This window comes from Cavia porcellus, unplaced genomic scaffold (assembly GCF_034190915.1).
Source record: "Cavia porcellus strain 051 isolate PalLab524CR breed Dunkin Hartley unplaced genomic scaffold, mCavPor4.1 scaffold_3, whole genome shotgun sequence".
NCBI lineage: Eukaryota > Metazoa > Chordata > Mammalia > Rodentia > Caviidae > Cavia > Cavia porcellus.
In genome coordinates, this window is record NW_026947486.1 from 66,119,742 (window position 1) to 66,137,894 (window position 18,153).

Below are 18,153 nucleotides of genomic sequence, written 5' to 3' on the forward strand. Positions count from 1 at the left end.
TTGCTGGATATCACATTGCACATGTTAGGTACCCAGTAAGCATTCATTGAATGAGTGAAAGGTATGTGACCTAATAAGTATACGTACTGTATATAAATAGTAAGAGGTGCATGAATTGGGGAAAAAAAGGACACCTGAGAGAATAATAGGGTAGAATAAAAAGGGAAGGCCTGTCTAGGGAAATGACATGCCAAGACCCAAAGGGTGAAGAACCATGCCATGCCAAAGCTACAGATACAAGCATTCTAAGAAAAGGAGCAGTATGGGTAAAGCGTGTCTCAGGAGAAGGAAGACTATGGGTAAAGAATCTGAGGTAAGTAAGAGCTTGACATGTTTCACTGAGCTGGGGAAAAGTGGACTGTGATGAAAGGACTCATGAGACAAAGTATAAGTAGACAATCTTGTAGGACAATATAGGGTTGGGGTTTTATTCTGAGTGCAATAAGAAATCATTTAATGGCTTTAAGCAGGGGAATTATGTAATATAGTTTCTACTACTCAAACAATCACAATGTCTCTATGGGTAATGCAATTGTTGGGATGGGAATGAACAAAGTCTCTAGTTAAGAGTAATTATAATCCATGGGAGACAAAGCAGCTCCGGCAAAAATTAGTAGATTCAAGATATACTGTACTTTGGAAATAGAACTGACACACTTTTTGATAGATTGGATACGGGATGAGAAAAGAAACAAGTATGACTTTCAGGTTTTTAGCTTAAACAAGTTGATGGGAGGAGGTGCCATTTTCTAAAATGAGGGAAATTATGTGAGAGGAAGAGTTCTGGGGTATGCCACCGTTTATTTTTAACATACTTTATTTGAAGTTTCTATGAGGTGTGTATCTGGAGCTTTCAAATGAGGAAGACAGGACAAGAAAGTTTGTGATAAGAGACTTATATATGATATAAAACTTAAATGTTCAAAGAGAAATGCTATGCCTAGGTGGATTATTTAGAGTCATTTCCAGAAAAAAAGAAAAAGAAATCCCTGGCACTTGAACCAGAGGAAATATGATGAGGGAGAACAAAAGGAATGAACTAGCAACTGTGGAGGAGAAAATTTTAAGGCATGTTCAGAAACTAAAAGAGTTCATATTTGGTGGAATATAGTGTGTGTTTGGAATGCTGAGTCTAGAGAGATGGCTGAAGGCTTTAAGCACTTTAGCTAAGCAATTTGTATTGCATTTGGTGACCAACTATAAGCACTAGCAAGTCGTTGAGCTGAGGCACCATTAAAAAAAAACTGTTAAAAACAATTTAGTGATATTGAATAAGGAAAATTGAGGAATAAGAATAGGATAAAAGGAAGCCAGTTCAAAGTCTATTTCAAGTAACAAGGCATGAAGTTGGAGGGTCTACATTCTGACCAAGGAAGCAGAGTTAAAAGGCAAATGCGAGGAACATCTAAAAGGAGAATTATGATCATGCTAACATAACAGGAAAGCCAGGGGAAGGCACCTACTTTTTTCTTCCCAGTATCTTTGCCTCCATACCAGATCATGAACTCTTGTAAGGCTGGGAGACACTTTTTAATCTCTCTACAGTGGTATTTACTACCTCATACTGGTGCATTTCAGGGTAAATAGGTAACAAAGCAATAGCTATGGTACTGAAGTAAACTACACAGATAACTGTTGCTAGAAAAAGGAATGTGGGGTCAAAACCATTAGCTGATAGAACATGAACATGGAGGGGGTTGACAATAAGCACTAGTAAAGATGAATTATATTTTTGCATGTTGTTCTTTTTAAAGCTTATCATACAGGCTGAACCTTCAATGCTCTGAAACTTTTTCTTCATCACACTCCCATTCATATTACTGTATTCATATCTGTGCAAAGTCCTACACCTACCAGCCTCTATCTGATGCACAAGTACCACTGAGAGTATGGCTGAATATGCTATCCTTCCCTTGGTAATATTCATAAACTGAGATAACTAAGTTCTTTGACTATCATGTCTAACATGGAAGTTATCTTTTGGCAAGGTGGATTTGGGGTATGATAGATTGGTAGGGCCTGGGGAAATCTTTAAAGCATTCAAAGGGTAAAGCCTGCCTCTAGCTGCTCCTTATTTCCTATAGTCTTATCATAGATGGCATTTCCTTTAAAAGGAGACAAAAGATGTTCGAAAAAGTCTACTTAAGGAACTCTGCAGAGGAGAAACACAATGAATAACCAAAGCATTTTCTCTAGTTAATCTTTTTTGCCATATCTTGAGTCATACCTTCCTTTTATTATTTATCTTCTACTTATATTTCACTGTTGGTATATATTTTATGTGTTCCTTGTTCAATGTCATTTGAAGAGTACCTCTGAATACTTTGGAGAGTATTACTATATAAATACAATAAAGCAGTGAATAAAATGTCTTTTATAAAAGTGTGAGTTTGATTAATTCTAATAAGATATATACTCCACTCAGAGTAGCCTAGATTAGGCAGGCATATTCTAAGGGACAGAAGACAGTCCAAAATACCCCTCTACTGAAATTCCACAATTTAGTGATATATTTTAAAATTTTGAGACTTGAAGGTTTTTAAGAATCTCTCTCTCTCTCTCTCTCTCTCTCTCTCTCTCTCTCTCTCTCTCTCTCTCTGAGGCAGTATCTCACAACGTAGTGCAGGCTGGCCTCAAACTCACAACTATATTCCTGCCTCAGCCTCCTGAGAACCAAGATTACATTGTGCCTCACCATGCCCAGCAACAACTTCTTATTAAAATCTAAATATCACAGAAGGTGGGTAGGTGGGTTTCGATTTAACATTACTGTATTTTACATTAACCTACCATTCTTATCAAACATGTTTTTCACATTCTAGGTTTTTCCATGCCTTTGCTTATGCCATTTTTCTCAAGGTAATGTCAAGATTATCATAAATTATAAAGAGAATATTATTTTATAATTTCATAAGTCTCATACCCAAATCCAAAGCCTACTTGTCATTTTAAAAAATAATTTATTTTTCCAATGTAAGAAGAATAACAAATGTATTGTAGAAAATTTGAAAAAGGAAGAAAGGAAGAAGAAAAATATCAACCAGAGTTCTGCCACCTAAGGAATGACCATAATCATAATGCTTATTCTTTAAATCTTAGAGAGTAGGTCCCATTTCTGATGTGATGCCTTTCTCAGATTTCCTCTCCTAGACTCACTACGTCATGTTCATACCACTCACTTTTATATATAGTCACTTAATTTGGAATGTCTTATACTTCCAACCAGACTATTAAAACTGTCACAAGCTGAAACCATGAGTTATATTTCTTAATTTATTCCCAAATACCAGGTACACTGTACCCAATATTTGTTCACTGATGAAATCTAAGTGGATATGAATCACTTCAGAAAGATATGAAACAGGACAAGCATCTAAGTCATGAAAATTAAAGTGTTCTGGTCACTTAGCTTAGTGACTATTGGTTTTCTGTCCTGGACTCTTGAAAGTTTAAGTGGCATCTTTCTCCATACCAAAACTTAGGAAGAAGCAGACTGATTAAGAGCCAGGATTAACTCAGATTCTCTATATAAGGAATAAAGGATGGGGGGAGAGAGACATAGACATAGAAAGAGGACAAAGGAGGGAGTAGAGGAGAATAAGAGAAGAAAAGATTTTAAAAAAGGAGAAGGGAGGGGAAAGAGAATAGAGAACAGTAGAAAAGTGCATATATACCACATAGGCTGAAAAGAGAAGTGAAGGATTATTTATATAGTATGCTCAGTCCAGTATGTGATTTGCCTCCAGCACTGTGTACAGGATCCCATCCACTTGTTCTGAGTCATACCCGATCTCACGAAGCTCCAAGTGAGGGAGGACAGAAGTAAGGAGACAGCTGACATGGATACGCAGCCGCGTAAGCTTTGCCAAAGCCCTGTATGATGGAGTGAGGGGGCAGGAGAAGAGATGACATGAAGTCATTAGCCAACAAAATAAAATGAAGCTCCTTCAAAATGGGCCTTAATTTTCTCAAAAATTAAGTTTCCATTATCTGGAAAAAAAGAAGAAAGCACAATGCCACCAAGCACAGGGCTACTGGCTGCATCTTTCTAAGTACTTACTCAGTCTTGGTGGCCTATGAATTAAGGCTTCCTTACTGTGTATAAACAGTAGCTGGGGGGGGGGGTCCTTAAGGGATGCTTCCCATTAGCACTCACAAGCTGATAACTAAACCCTAGTAATTAACCTTTCTAGGTCATCTCCTTCTGGGGTCTGGCAGGAGACCTGAGCCTTCTGTAGTACTTCCAGGAGTGTCTGTGTTTCCTTCAATTTCTCTTTTAATTCTTGCTTTTCTTCTTTGGTTCTTTCTAGCTCAGCTTTCAGAATCTGGAATTCAGCTTGGCGATAACCCATATGTTTCTTGCTCCAGTACAAGCCCTCTGTTTCTTGGGTATTGTAGGTTACCAATTCATGTTGAACCTTCTTGAATTCAGAATGCCAGTGATTCTTCTCCTGTTCTAGCTCTTCCACCTGCAGTTTAAGAAACAGAAATTCAGTGGCTCTATATACTACTGAAAGGGGAAGAGAGTGCCAAATTTACCTAATTATGCTGTGATTCCATTATGCATATTTATATGTTTCTACTTATGGAAATCCCTGTTCAGTCACATATGGGAAGGAAGCCCATAAGAATTTCCTCTGTCTGAGACATACCGCAGAATGGTTTAAAGACATACCTGTATTTTGTTTAAAGACCTCAAAACATAGAATCATCAGAGCACCAACACCCTAGTCCTTTGATTATAAAAATCTCTTATTCCTAGTGATAATATGTTGCCCAAACCTTTTGCTGGAACAAATTCTTTTCAGCCAAAACACGTTCCAATTTTTCTGTAGTTCTCTTCAATTCTTCTAGCTCACTTTGGTTATTCATCTTTTGTGTATTATGACATCCAGCTACCTTGTAGCTTCTTTGTTTCTCTCCAATGGCTACAGCAGAAATTGTAGAAGAGGCCACAGAATAAGGCACTGGGTTCCAAGATTCAACTGCTTTTCTTTTTTCAGCAAACTCCTCTCTGTTAAAAGGGATTAGTTGAATGGGAGCTCCAGAATCTCTAATGCCTTTTGCAACACCAACAACAGCTACAAATGGTCCCTTGTTCACATCTTCTTTGTTTATACATGTGCTACTTCTGTTAGATTCTTCAGCTACCAATCTTGGCATCTGATCTTCTAATTCTTCAGAAAGATGGGACTCCTGGTGTTGGTCTTGGGCCCCTGGATATACAACTGAAACTTCTCTATTCTGTCCTGAATCCTTGCTTGCTTCTGGGTATTCTGGGAAAAGATATGGTGGTGTACTTCTCTCAGCACTGGATTTATCATTGCTATTCTCCCCTTCTGGGCAGGGAACAACTGTCTCTACTCTCCTGCAAGAGCTATGCATAGAATAATCTATAGGAGATGCAGTCATCTCATTCTGGATCTTTCTTCGTTTTTCCACAGGTTCTTCACCAAGTATCCATTTGCACTTACTGCAAGAGGAAATTAAACTGTAAGTTGTGACAAGTACGTTATCACCTCACCTCAAATTTTCTACATTAAAAGTATCCCTAGGTGCTAGGCTGTGCCTGTAATCCCAGCACTTGGGAGGCTGAGACAGGAGAATTATCATGAGTCTGAGGCCAGGCTGAACTACTTAAAAGAGATCCTGTCTCAAAAACAAAACAGAAAGACACCTCCCAAAAAATATCTCTAGATATTACTCACAGATTATTTAAAGTTACGAATATAACTGCTATGGTTTAGATATAGTTTGTGTTCCAAGGATTTATATGTTGGAAGCTATATTCTTAGGATGGCAATGTTAAAAGATGGTATGGAACCTTTAAGAGGAGTAGCCTAGTGGAAGTTATTACACCACTGAGATTACTGTCCTCTCATGAGAATAAGGTGTTATAAAAGAGGCCCTGACTCCTGAGCCATGCTCTTGGCTTCCTGTCTGGCAACATGATATTTTACCTCTCATACATACTCCAATCATCATGATCCTATCCACTATAGGGCCTTTATCACAGCCAAACTAATACCAGTGCCATGTCTTTGAATCTCCAGAACAGTGAGCTAAAAAAGCCTCTTTTATTTATAAGGTTGCACATTTTCATATATTTCATTATAGTAAACAAAAATAGACTAATATACATCTATTTGCCAAGTCACAACCCTTTCATTCATGTAGCTGGCTAAAGTAGCAAACTGTTGTTCAGGAAGTCAATTTGAAAGTTTTTAAAGGTCAGTATCTAGATACAACAGGACTAGGCTGACTTTGGTTAAAATTCTAAAAGTAAGTAACTAGGCATGGTGGTGCATACCTATAATCCCAGCATTTGAGAGGCTGAGGCAGAAGCATCACTGTGAATGTGAGGTCAGCCTCGGATAGTGAGTTCAAAGCCAGTTTAGACTACATAGAAAGACTCTGTCTCAAAAAAAAATAATAAAACAAAACAAAACAAAAAAGGCACTCAGTGAAATTCTAAAAGTATATTTGAAAACAGCTTAATTTGGGAAGTTTCTTAAATGCAAGTAAAGATAGATAAATAAAATGAAACAAAACAAACAACAAGGTTTTATATATATATATATATATATATATATATATATATATATACCCAATATCCCTTAACACAAGAAGAGAATAAAAAGATCATAAAAAGCCTTATGGTGTATGCAGAGAATAAAGCCAGCTTGTTAATTTAAAGTGTCACAAAACCCTTCCATTATAAAAGGCTTATGCACAGTTTTATATTGCAGTACAAACAGTACAATTCATCTGCCAGTCAGCTGGATTACGGCTATTGCCCATTATTCACTTGTAAAAGTTAATTAAAACACAAGGCCCCAGTCACAAACAACGAAAGTAAATCAGACAATTCAAATCATTTTCTCATTATAACAAAGAACTCTCCTTTGTCAAGCATAGACAGACATTCCTTCAGTTCTTCAGAGAAGCCCGACAGACCACAGATCACCTTCCATGCCTGGCTACTATAAACACTAACGGTTAAAAGAACTAACAAAACAATTGGGAAATCTACAGGCAATTTCATATCGTGTACCATCAGGATGGGAACTTTATTGTTATTCTTTAAGTATTCTGCCCTTTCTCTCAGTAAAACCAAGAAATTTCAAGATAAAAATCAACTTTGAACTTGTAACGAGAATCAGGCATGTTATTAGTTACCTCGTAGTACCTAAAGGTTGCCTATATCTCTCTGTAACTTTATAAATATTCACAACATCTCAAACCTTAGCTACTTACAATACTCTATAGGAATAAGACTGGCCTGCATAGACCAGCCTGAACTGCATAGTGAAACCTTGTCTCAAAAAGACAAAAAACAAAACAAAACATAACAGTTCCACATTTCAATAGATTCTACTGTGATAGCCTTATAGGAAAATCTAAAGGATTTAGCGGATGTGTGAAAACAAATATATCCCTCTTATATACACATAATGGGCACTACAGATGGTTTACTTTGCGGTAGTATTGAAGAAGATAGTAAAATAATTAAGTTGGCAAGAAAGAAGGAAAGGTATATATAATACTAGAGAGGAACAACAAACTTTTATGAAAGGCATTCAAATCATATTATTTGCTTTATAGTTATTTTCCCACTTTTAAGGGTTCTGTCCTTAACAATCTTCTCTGTAGGCCATATTCTTTCCTTTGAGTAATTATACATCACCTCTTGGCTACCTCTGGGCAGTAATTCCCACATTCTCCCAAGTTCTATTGAATTTCTAACAGCTATATAACACATTTCTTGGAGGATTCACTGGTATCTCAAACTTTACTTTCAAACCCGCTCCTTCTCCTATTTATGTTAACACCACAAACTGTGAGGATTTTTTGCTTCATGCATGACTTGCACATTGTCAATACTCCAGCTCAATTTCTCATTTCCTCTCCAGGACTATTACAGTGACTTTGTCTGGTTTCTGGTCTCCCCTTCTTTCATCTCCAAACGTCTGATTATGCTACTCCTCTATTTAGAACTTTATTTGTTACTTCTTACAGTGTGAGGATTTTTTGCTTCATGCATGACTTGCACATTGTCAATACTCCAGCTCAATTTCTCATTTCCTCTCCAGGACTATTACAGTGACTTTGTCTGGTTTCTGGTCTCCCCTTCTTTCATCTCCAAACGTCTGATTATGCTACTCCTCTATTTAGAACTTTATTTGTTACTTCTTACAGCATGAAAAGTCAAATGTGTTAGACTGGTATTCAAGCCATTCTACATCAAAACACAGGAAACACTATTGAATACTTACTATGCACCAATGTGGTAAGTACTTAATGTATATTAGCTTATCTAATTCTACCAATAAACTCAAGATAAGGCAATTCAATTCTTTTAAAAAGATACTAAGGTTAAGTAACTTTTTAAAGATAGTACACAATAGAGCTGAGACATAACCCTGACTTTATATTCCATTACTCTCTTTACAAAGTGAATGCTCCATTATTTCTCACACTGTTCTTTGTGATTAAAATGCCCTTCTCCCTAACATTGCACATCTAAATCAAACTCAAATGTTACTTCTGAATTTCTGTAACACTTGTCAGCCCTCTCTTTTAACCTTTATCACTGTCTGTCTTGTGAGTGTGTATGCATATGTGTGTATCATGTAGGTACCTTACTAAGGTTCAAAAGTATAACCTCAACATAAGAGAGCTTAATTCTGGTAAATCAAGATGAGGGAATGAAACTTTCAAATAAATAACAAGCAAAAAGAAGTACTGTGTTAATGTTGGCATAAGGCTATTTTCCCAGTTACTCTGCAGGTTAAAGGAGGAGGATAGCAAGTTTGAGGCTAGACAGGACAACTTACCAAGGTCTTGAGTCAAAATAAATACACTTTTAAAAAGGGCTGGCCATGTAGTACAAAGGTGAAGCACTGGCCTAGCACGCACAAGACCCTCGGTACAATCCCCAGTACCACACACACACACACACACACACACACACACACACACACACAATTATGTAAATGAAAGAATAAATGGATTTTATTTATTGGTTGTATATTTCTCCAAAAAGTCTAACTCTTCCCTTTGGAAATTGATTCTCATACTAGACCTGCATTCATTTAGAGTAAAAATTAAGGGTTTTATATAGTAGGAATGCTTCTCAAACTATATACTTTTTTCTTCTTTTTGTCATAATTCTGTGTAGTTATGAATTTTATAGATTTTTAGTTATTCTGTCTTTTAAGTATTTCTTATTTTCTGATAAAAATATATATCTACTGTGCTTCTGCCCTTCAAAGTGCTTTCTGAACATTTCTATATTTGACCACTCTCATTTTAGTACTTCACTAAGACAGAGAACATTATATGTAAATTACGATATTTTATTTTTTATGCAGTCATTTCCATGTTTCCCATGTTTAGGGCACTATGATAGGCAAGAATAAGGACCAAAATATACGGTTCCTTTAATGGTGTATACGTTCTCCTTCCAGATGAAATACTTCTAAACATCTTCAGTGAAATATAAATGCAATAAATTCACATGAGTGTACAATTTAATTGCTTTACTATACTCACAGTTATATGACATCATCATAATCTAAGTTTAGAAAATGTATATCATCCTATGAAACCTTCTACCACTCTCCATACCTTCGCCTACCACCAGGTTAATCACTCGTCTAATTTCTGATATATTTCAAATAGGCATTTCAAATGGAATGATAAAAATATATTGTATTTTATGATACATGCTGGCCTTAGTCTTAGCTCAAGTGATCTTTACCTCAGTCAGGTATGCACCAGTATAGTTGGCTTTTTGTGGTCTTGTTTTAAACATTCATTTATATTGTAACATTTCACTGCTGCCATGATATTGATATGGTTTGAATGTGTTCCTCAAAGATTCATATGATGAAATTTAATCTTCATCATGCGATACTAAAAGAGTGACAACTAAATTCAACTATGGTGTTTATTATTATTATTATTCTTTTGTTTTGTTTTGCTTTGCTTTTTGAGACAAGGTTTTGCTATGTAGCTCATTTTAGTCTTTAACTTGCCATGTAGCCCAGTTTGGCCTCCAATTTGTAGTGATCTGTCTAGCTCAGCCTCCCAAATGATGGGATTACACTTATGTGCTACCACACTAGATCAACCATGGTGTTTGGAAGTGTGAATCTTTAGGAGGTGATCAGGATTAAATAAGGTCTTCAGGGAAGAGCCCTGATGATTAAATACTGATGGTTACATGGGGCAGGGGGAGAGACAGAGAGAAAGAGGGAGACAGTGAGAGAAAATACAGATATAGACATACATGCACACTCCCTGTCTCTTACCATGTGATACGCTGCACCACCTCAGGAGTGTCAGAAAAAAAGGACTTTAAGTTTTCTGAGACAAGGCCTTGCTATGTAGATCAGGATGGTCCTAAACTCACTATGTAGCCCTTGTTGGCCTCGAACTTGCACCAATCCTGCCTCTATCTTTAGAATGTTGAGATTACAGGTGTGCACCACGATGCCTGGCCAGAAAAAAGGACTTCATCAGAGCTAATGCTATGCTGTTTGGATTTGCAGCCTACAGAACTGAGTGAAATAAATCTATTTTCATTATAAATTCACGCAGCCTCAGGTATTTCATTATAGTAAGAAAAAGTTGAGTACTACTAAAATCTCTTTGTATAGCTGAGGAATATTTCATTGTCTCGATAATCCACATTTTATATTTATCCATTTACCAGTTGACAGACATTTGGATTCTTTTCACTTTTGGGCTACTGTGAATATGCTTCTATGAATATGTATGCACAGTACAATCTTTTATGTGACTATATGTTTTCAATTTTCATAGGTATGTACTTAGAAGTGGAATTATGGGGTTTCATAGTAACTCTATTTTTACCACTTTGGTGAAATCCCAGAGTCATTCCCAAAGTAACTGCAATATTTTACATTTATAACATCAATATATGACAGCTGCAATTTTGCCACAATCTCACTAACACTTGCTCTTGGTCATTTTAAAAATTATAGCCATGCCAGGCGTGGTGGTACACCCCAGCACTCAGGAGGCTAAAGCAGAAGAATTGTGAGTTTGAGACCAGTATGGGCTGCAAAGTGAGCCAAAGGCCAATCCGAACTGCATAGCACAACTCTGACTCAAAAAAAAAAAAAAAAAAAAATTATAGTCATCTTGGTGGGTGTGGAGTAGCAGCTCATTCTGGTTTTGATTTGCAATTCTTTGAAGGCTAGTGATGTTGAGCATAGTTTCATTTGTGAATTGATCATTTACATATGTTGTAGTCAAGTTTAATGTTATTACTTATCTGCTAGAATTTCTATCTTATTAATTTTTTTCTTTTCTATTGTGAGTCATACATTGTTTGTTGTTTTGTCCTTTTACTACTCTTTATCTTTTGTGGACATTTTCTAGTATAACATTTACAAATCTAAAATTTATTGCTATAATTATTTCATACAATATTATACCTTTTGAATCAGCCAAAGGACAAAAACACAGTAAGTACATATTTATAGTCTGTTTTACTTGCCTTCTCTTTTGTACTATTTTTTTTTGCTTTACTCATTTTTGACTGTGGGTCTGAGCCACTATCTATTACCATTTCCTTCACCATTTTCTATTACCAAGACAATTTTGCTCCCATCTACCCTCTTTGTTCTGTTACTGTCAACTATTTTATATTTGTATATAAGTCCAACAAAAGTGATATACATAGTTACATACAAATATATATGTTTTATGTAATTTTTCTTGAAATTGGTTAATAATGGAAAGAGGAAGAAATATGCCATTACAATGTCCATTATAATTACTTTTGTTTTTTAATATGAATTCAGCTTCTGAGGTTTTTGCTTATGTTTTCTTTTCTTTTTTTAACTGATTTTATTATTTTGCCTGGGAACCTGGGGTTCATCCCTGGTTCAATATAAGCCACTTGTTGGCCAAAGGCTGTGCTTAAGCTCCTTTAGTCAGATGGATTGTTATCCTTTATTACTGGAAATGTGTATAGGTTGGAGGCTATCAAAATTCAAAGAGTTTATGTTTCTGTGCTACATTCATCCAGATACTAATAGCTTAGATTTTCCCTCTTTAGTTACTGAGACAAATCACAGCCTTGAGCATGTACACTATCTTACAGTTTCTCAGGCAGGAGTGTGATTTTACTTTTTGCTTGTTTTCCCAGGATAGCCCCTGGATCAATGTATTATTTAGCCAGCGGTTGGTCAGTGGTAGCGCTCAAGCCCCTATGACAATGAGGTTCTTGCCCTGTTGTTTGATTTGTGAGTAGCCAGGCTCCTACTTTTGAGTCTACCTTACATCCTGCTCTAATTACTCTTTAGTGGGTGCTGATTTGTGCTTATGCACAGCCTTCCTGACACCCAGGATTGACTTACATCACAGGAGGGGGTCTTTTTTACTGTCTTTCCCTAATTCTATTACCAAATTTGTTATTATGTGGTCATTTTGCAGTATCAAGGAGTTATGAGTGCTTCTTAGTTAACCTTTGTCATGATCTCTTATTTTTGACAATGCCTTTAGGCACAAGATTCTCCATTTTCTGTTCTACATAAAGCCAGTTTTATTCAGATAAAGCTTCATCCTTGAGGCCTGCCTTTTTAAGAAACTCTGTAATACTGCAAGAAATGGAGGCAGAAAGAGTGCCCTACTTCTAGAGTGAAATCACATTTCATGAATTGGTGCTAGGGTGATTTTGGGGTTTTCTTTTTCCTTTATGAACTTCTCATATATGCACAAGTTTGGGGTAGAGCAAGGGTGGCCTAGTATTACTGATTTTCTGTACCTGAGTGAATGCCTCTATCTTGCAATTGGGGGCTGAGGGGAAGAAAAGAAAATCAAATAGAAGAAGAGATACTCAAGTCACTTTTGGGTTTACCGGTAATAAAACTTGTACAAAACAGATCTGGGGAAGATGAAAAAAATCAGTGGTATGTCCCTTTTAGGGGAAATCATAACTCTAGACAGGGAACAAAGGGAAGAAGGAGCCCTCATCTTCTTGATCACACCCCAGTACTTGAATTAGTGCTCCTTTAAGTACTTTATGCAAACCAGAGTTTGGAAAATGATAGAAGTAAATCAGTTTAAATGCTATTTACTCTTGCTTTTTTATTACTTTAGTAGATTTCATGAATTAATATTTTTATATTTGTTGTATGCCCTTAGAACTGTTTATATTTACATATAAAACTGACTGTTCTAAGTTCCTTCATCTTAGATCCTCTCATTACCCAAAAGAAGTCCTCTTATACAGAAAGTGCTCTAATTTTCTGACTAAACTTTTAAGGCAAATAAATGAACAGAAAAGAGTTATTTACTTTAATAGAAATAAGCTGTCTTCCCCTAAGAAGTTATGCTAGCTTACATTCTGGCTGAACCTATTTATTGAAGGTCTTTTCCTTTTATTAGATTTTGAAAACTGTTAAAGTTATTTCTCATGATGTCTCTGGAAACCCTTTTAATCTAGCCATTCAACTTCTTAAAGTTCTCTTTAGGCTTTATGTATCTAGAGTTAGTAATCTGAACTATATGACTCAAGGACTCTTTAATTTTAGCTTTTGATAACAAAGGAGACCTTTGCAATTTTTGATAAGCCTATTATTTCCTTAACACTGGTTTATCAGAATATGGTATCAGAACACTGGTTTATTTGTATATTTTATTAAATTGTGAGTACTTCCATCCTTTTTCCTTAAATGGCAGGCTTTTCCCAGTAGCTGAAACTATAGACACATATCACAGTACCTAATTCTCTAATCAATTTGAACCCCTTTATATAGGCATCTTAAAATAACACAACTGTTATTTACTAACTTCTTTTATTGATACCAGGATCTGAACTCAGGATATCATGCTTGCCAGGCAAGCAGTGTACCATTGAGTTATATCCCTGTCCTTATTTTACTAACCTTATACAACTCATACCTTGCATAATATGAGCAGCACCAGTTATCACATATCTTTTTCAGAAAGAATCTTATTCTCAATAAATTAAAATTACGCATGAATGGTCAAAGTACTTTACCTGTCTTCTACAGCCAGAACCTCACTCGAATAGGGTTCCATACACTCATACAAAAATCCCAACAAAGACTGATGAAGTATGCCACCCAATGGATGTACTGCAGTACTGCACCCATCAAATGCATAATAAAATGTGAAAATTAGCATTTGTAATCCTGATAAGGTTACCAAAGTCCACTACAGAGTTACAAACGAAATAATGAGAAAAGGAAAAGTCGTCACAGCAGAGAAAGAATCAAAACCAATGATACAAATATTTTCAGAGGACCAAGGTACTGAAGGAACAATGTGTTTCAAAATAAAGAGTACTTATTGTACACCCCATGAGAATTTAAAGAGTATTGATTGGTATAGGCCAAAATTAGGCTCAACCTTCTGAGACTAAGGATGTACTATATACTTTTTACCTTTTTCCTAAAAAATTCAATTTTTTAGAAAAAGGCATGGTGATGTACTCCTACAATTCCAGCATACAGGAAGCTGAGGCAAGAGGATCACTGCAAGGCCAATCTGGGCTACACAGTGAGTCCAAGGCCAACCTGTACTACACAAGATACTGTCTCAAAAAACAAAAACAAACAAACAAACAAAAAACAAAAGAAAGAAATTGTTTCTTCAATGACAGATTTAACCATTCCTTATTTAGTACCTACTATATTCCAAGACACTGATCTAGATGCTTTCATATAAATTCTCATTTGACTCTTTTAAGAGTTTTATCAGTTTTGCTCCAAAATCTTATTTCCTCTTGAGACTGTTCATGTTCAAGGGGTCTTGAGGTTCCTCCTTTATCTACAAAGTTTAATTGTAGAAGAATCAATGAATAGGGGACTTGCACACCTGTGCAGATGTTTATCTAGATGAGAGGCTGAAAAGTTCCACCTAAGAAGCAACAAAGGGGAAAGGAATCAGTAACACTAGGGGCAAAGAAAAATCAGGATTCATTTTATCCTATGATATATTCTATTGCTTCTATCCTACAGTATATTAAGACACTCAAACTGAAAAGAGTCACTGCCAAGTTCACATCCACTATAAAATCATAGTACTGATGACTGTATAAGTTTTGACTTTTAGAGAGTAATTCTGTGCTTGCTCTACAGCTTGTTGTGCAAGAGTGAGAAAAACAAGAGAAACTAAGCAATCATAATTAGGTGTAATGAGTCGATTTTCATGGACATCATCTTTCAGTGCTTCAAATACTCCTCATACAGTGTTTAGGAAAATGAATAGTTATGTACCTTCCTGTTATAAGAACTAACAAAATGACACTGATGAAGTGCTAGAAAATGAATAAATATAACCCAAGATGAAATTTTACTAATGATTTACTCTAGGAAGTAATGAACAATATAAAGCTAACCTAACAGCATAGCTTTTGAATAGTTATATTCATATGCAGCCAACATTTATTAAGCATTTGAAGCCCCAAAAGATTCAATATCCACGAACTGAAGGAAATGACCAATGCTCATCTATATAACATTATCTTATTTAATAGCACTTTGTTTTTCATACTCATTTCACTTGTACAATTCCCAACATAATGTGAATCCAAAACACATAGAAGAGTCTCAGGAAATGATCACCTCAAAATACATAGACTTGACATAGCCATTGTATGTGGAAAATTTTAGAGTACATACAACACAATTCTATTGACCCAAAAGTGTTTTTCTCCTTATGAATTCCATGCTAGGCCTTTGGAAAAACATAAACACAGTAAGACATACCAGCTTACTGAACAGGAAAACAGACCCCGAGTCCTACTATCAATAATACATTAACTATACTTTTTTAGTCACCTGGAAAACTGAAAAACACTGGAATCCAGACGTTTAACTTGGAGAGAAGGTGATTGGTATTCTTCTCCAACATACGGAAGCAAGTTAGGTGTATCCATCCCTTTATGTCCAATTGTCTTGTCATTCAGTTCAGCCATTTCTTGAACCATAGGAATCTTTGGTAGATTACCAAATACCTAGCAAAGAAAGAAATGATTCATAAAAATCCTGAATTCAAACAAAATACCAAAGGTTGAGTCAATCCTTCTGATGCTAGGAAAGAATGCTTGGCCAAATAAAAATAAACTATTTCTTACACACAAACAAATAGTGTACAATAATGTACACTAGAACACTGAACGCAGGCACATTCAGTTATTAACTTTATCCACTAGACACCAATAGATGTCCCCCAACTCACTTACTGGCTCCTGGAGCTATCCCATCACAACATACACCTACGCTCCCTATCACTGTATGTTTCTCTCTTTTGACCCAGTGAAAGGCTAGGATTTCATTCTAAGATCTGTGTTAAGAGCAGGCATAGAGGGAAAAAGCAATGCAGCAAGTGTCTGCGCTGGGTTGGGAGAAATGCATGCAAGAGACAACATATATTCATAGTGCACACACACAGAAACATGCATCTGGGATCTTGTGGGAGAGCCAGCTTATGAAGATAATATGAGTAAGTAAGGTGAAGAAATATGAAGGGAGGTAAACTGAATGAGGACAGGGCACTCCTAACTGATCTTTCGGTCTCTACATCAGAGCATTAAGCTAAGACATCAGAGAACCTTTATTGCTCATATGCCTGGGTTTTGGCAGGATATCAGAAGAAGAATTAGTATTATATTACCTCTATCCTCACCAGTCTGACCAACCCTGACTGAGTGGGGGGAATGTAAATCTAACATTCGACTAGCAGATCTTTCCTGGAAAGAGGGTCAAAAGGGAAGTCATGCAGAAAGGCAAGGTTGAGTAGGGAAGTATGTGGGTGCTATGGTGGCTGTCAGGAGAGAAGTGTCCCTAACAGGACGGCCAACCTTATTGCACCCTTCAGCGTCCGGAGCTGGGCAACAATGTCCGGGAGATAGTGCTCCTGAAAATTTAAAACAGCAGAGTTTTTATAAAGCCAGCCAGCCTGAAAGCAGGGATCAGGAAGGGGCACAAAGAACCAACCATTCTTCCCGAGAGAAAAGAGAAAGGAATCATCCCCGAATCCTGGAAGAAAGGAGACAAGAAAACCAGACACTCAACAGGAACATCCTGTATGAGAATGGAAGGCAATTGTAGATGTTCTGTGACTCTGAATATCACATTTACATGGCCTAAATTCAGTATGGAATCCAAATCTGGGAAACAAATGATTTGAGTCTTCTATTTTAAGTGATCTGAACATCAATAACAGCAGCAGATCAACACAACTCAAAAATCCAATACAAAGAAAAGACCACAAGAAGAAATGGTTTGTAATTTCTATGAAGCTTTTAAGATTGCTGTTTCCTTCAACCTGTGTCTTCCATTGTGGAAAATTTCAGGTGAGAAATGAAAGAAAAAGATTGTCTCTTACCTGATAGGTCTCATTTTCCATAGGTATCTTCTTTTCAATAGTTTGATCTCTAGAGGATAAAAGTGCTATTGAGTTCACTCATGAAACATCTCAGGTTGAAACAGATTATCAATTGTACTTCTAGGTTATAATGTTCATTCGAAAGTAGAAATAGTGTGAGCCTCATTGAGTAACTAAGACTGCCTTCCTGAACTATGCTATTGAAGAGAATTTCCAAATGTTACTCCTATGCCAGAATGAAAAGGGGTGAGGGGAGCCAGAGAGAGAGAGAGAGAGAGAGAGAGAGAGAGAGAGAGAGAGACAGAGACAGAGAGAGACAGAGAGAGAGACAGAGAGAGAGACAGAGAGAGACAGACAGAGAGACAGACAGAGACTGAGAGACTGAGAGGCAGAGATGAGAGAGACAGAGAGAAAACATTCAGAATGGCCAAAAAGAATAAAGAATTAGCAGAGTGAGGTGAGAAATCACCAGAAACTTCTCAAATTATCTGTGTTCCCAAAACTCCTGTCTTATAACAAGGCGTTAGGCTCCTTTACTGTATGATATAGAACACCATTTCATATATACTTAACTGTTTCTTAGCTTTGCTCAAGTACAGATCGTCATCAACAGGTTCTTGTTCTTCTGGAACAGAGCATCTCCTACAGTATAGATAAGAAATCATCTTTCGGAAGAAAAATATGTTCTTTACTTTTATACTTTATTTTCCTTATGACTATGAAAGGATAGTTTTAACAACTCTCTAACAGTATAGAATG

General features: G+C 36.4%; 1 protein-coding gene across 2 annotated transcripts in view; it reads right to left on the minus strand.

Annotated features, from left to right (window-relative positions):
* Positions 1–2,940: 2,940 nt before the first annotated feature.
* The window catches only part of Morc4 (MORC family CW-type zinc finger 4), a 56,293-nt gene continuing 41,080 nt past the window's right edge, over positions 2,941–18,153 (minus strand). The window contains exons 8-14 of one of the 2 annotated variants that reach the window (XM_063246242.1): positions 17,968–18,036; positions 17,395–17,443; positions 15,846–16,021; positions 14,881–14,922; positions 4,783–5,473; positions 4,186–4,469; positions 2,941–3,873 (exon numbers count right to left, since the gene is read on the minus strand). In XM_063246242.1, the coding sequence (XP_063102312.1) occupies positions 3,720–3,873; positions 4,186–4,469; positions 4,783–5,473; positions 14,881–14,922; positions 15,846–16,021; positions 17,395–17,443; positions 17,968–18,036 (1,465 nt within the window). In that variant the 3' untranslated portion in view covers positions 2,941–3,719. The remainder of the gene's footprint in view (positions 3,874–4,185; positions 4,470–4,782; positions 5,474–14,880; positions 14,923–15,845; positions 16,022–17,394; positions 17,444–17,967; positions 18,037–18,153) is intronic. The other variant, XM_013150231.3, reaches the window with a different exon arrangement.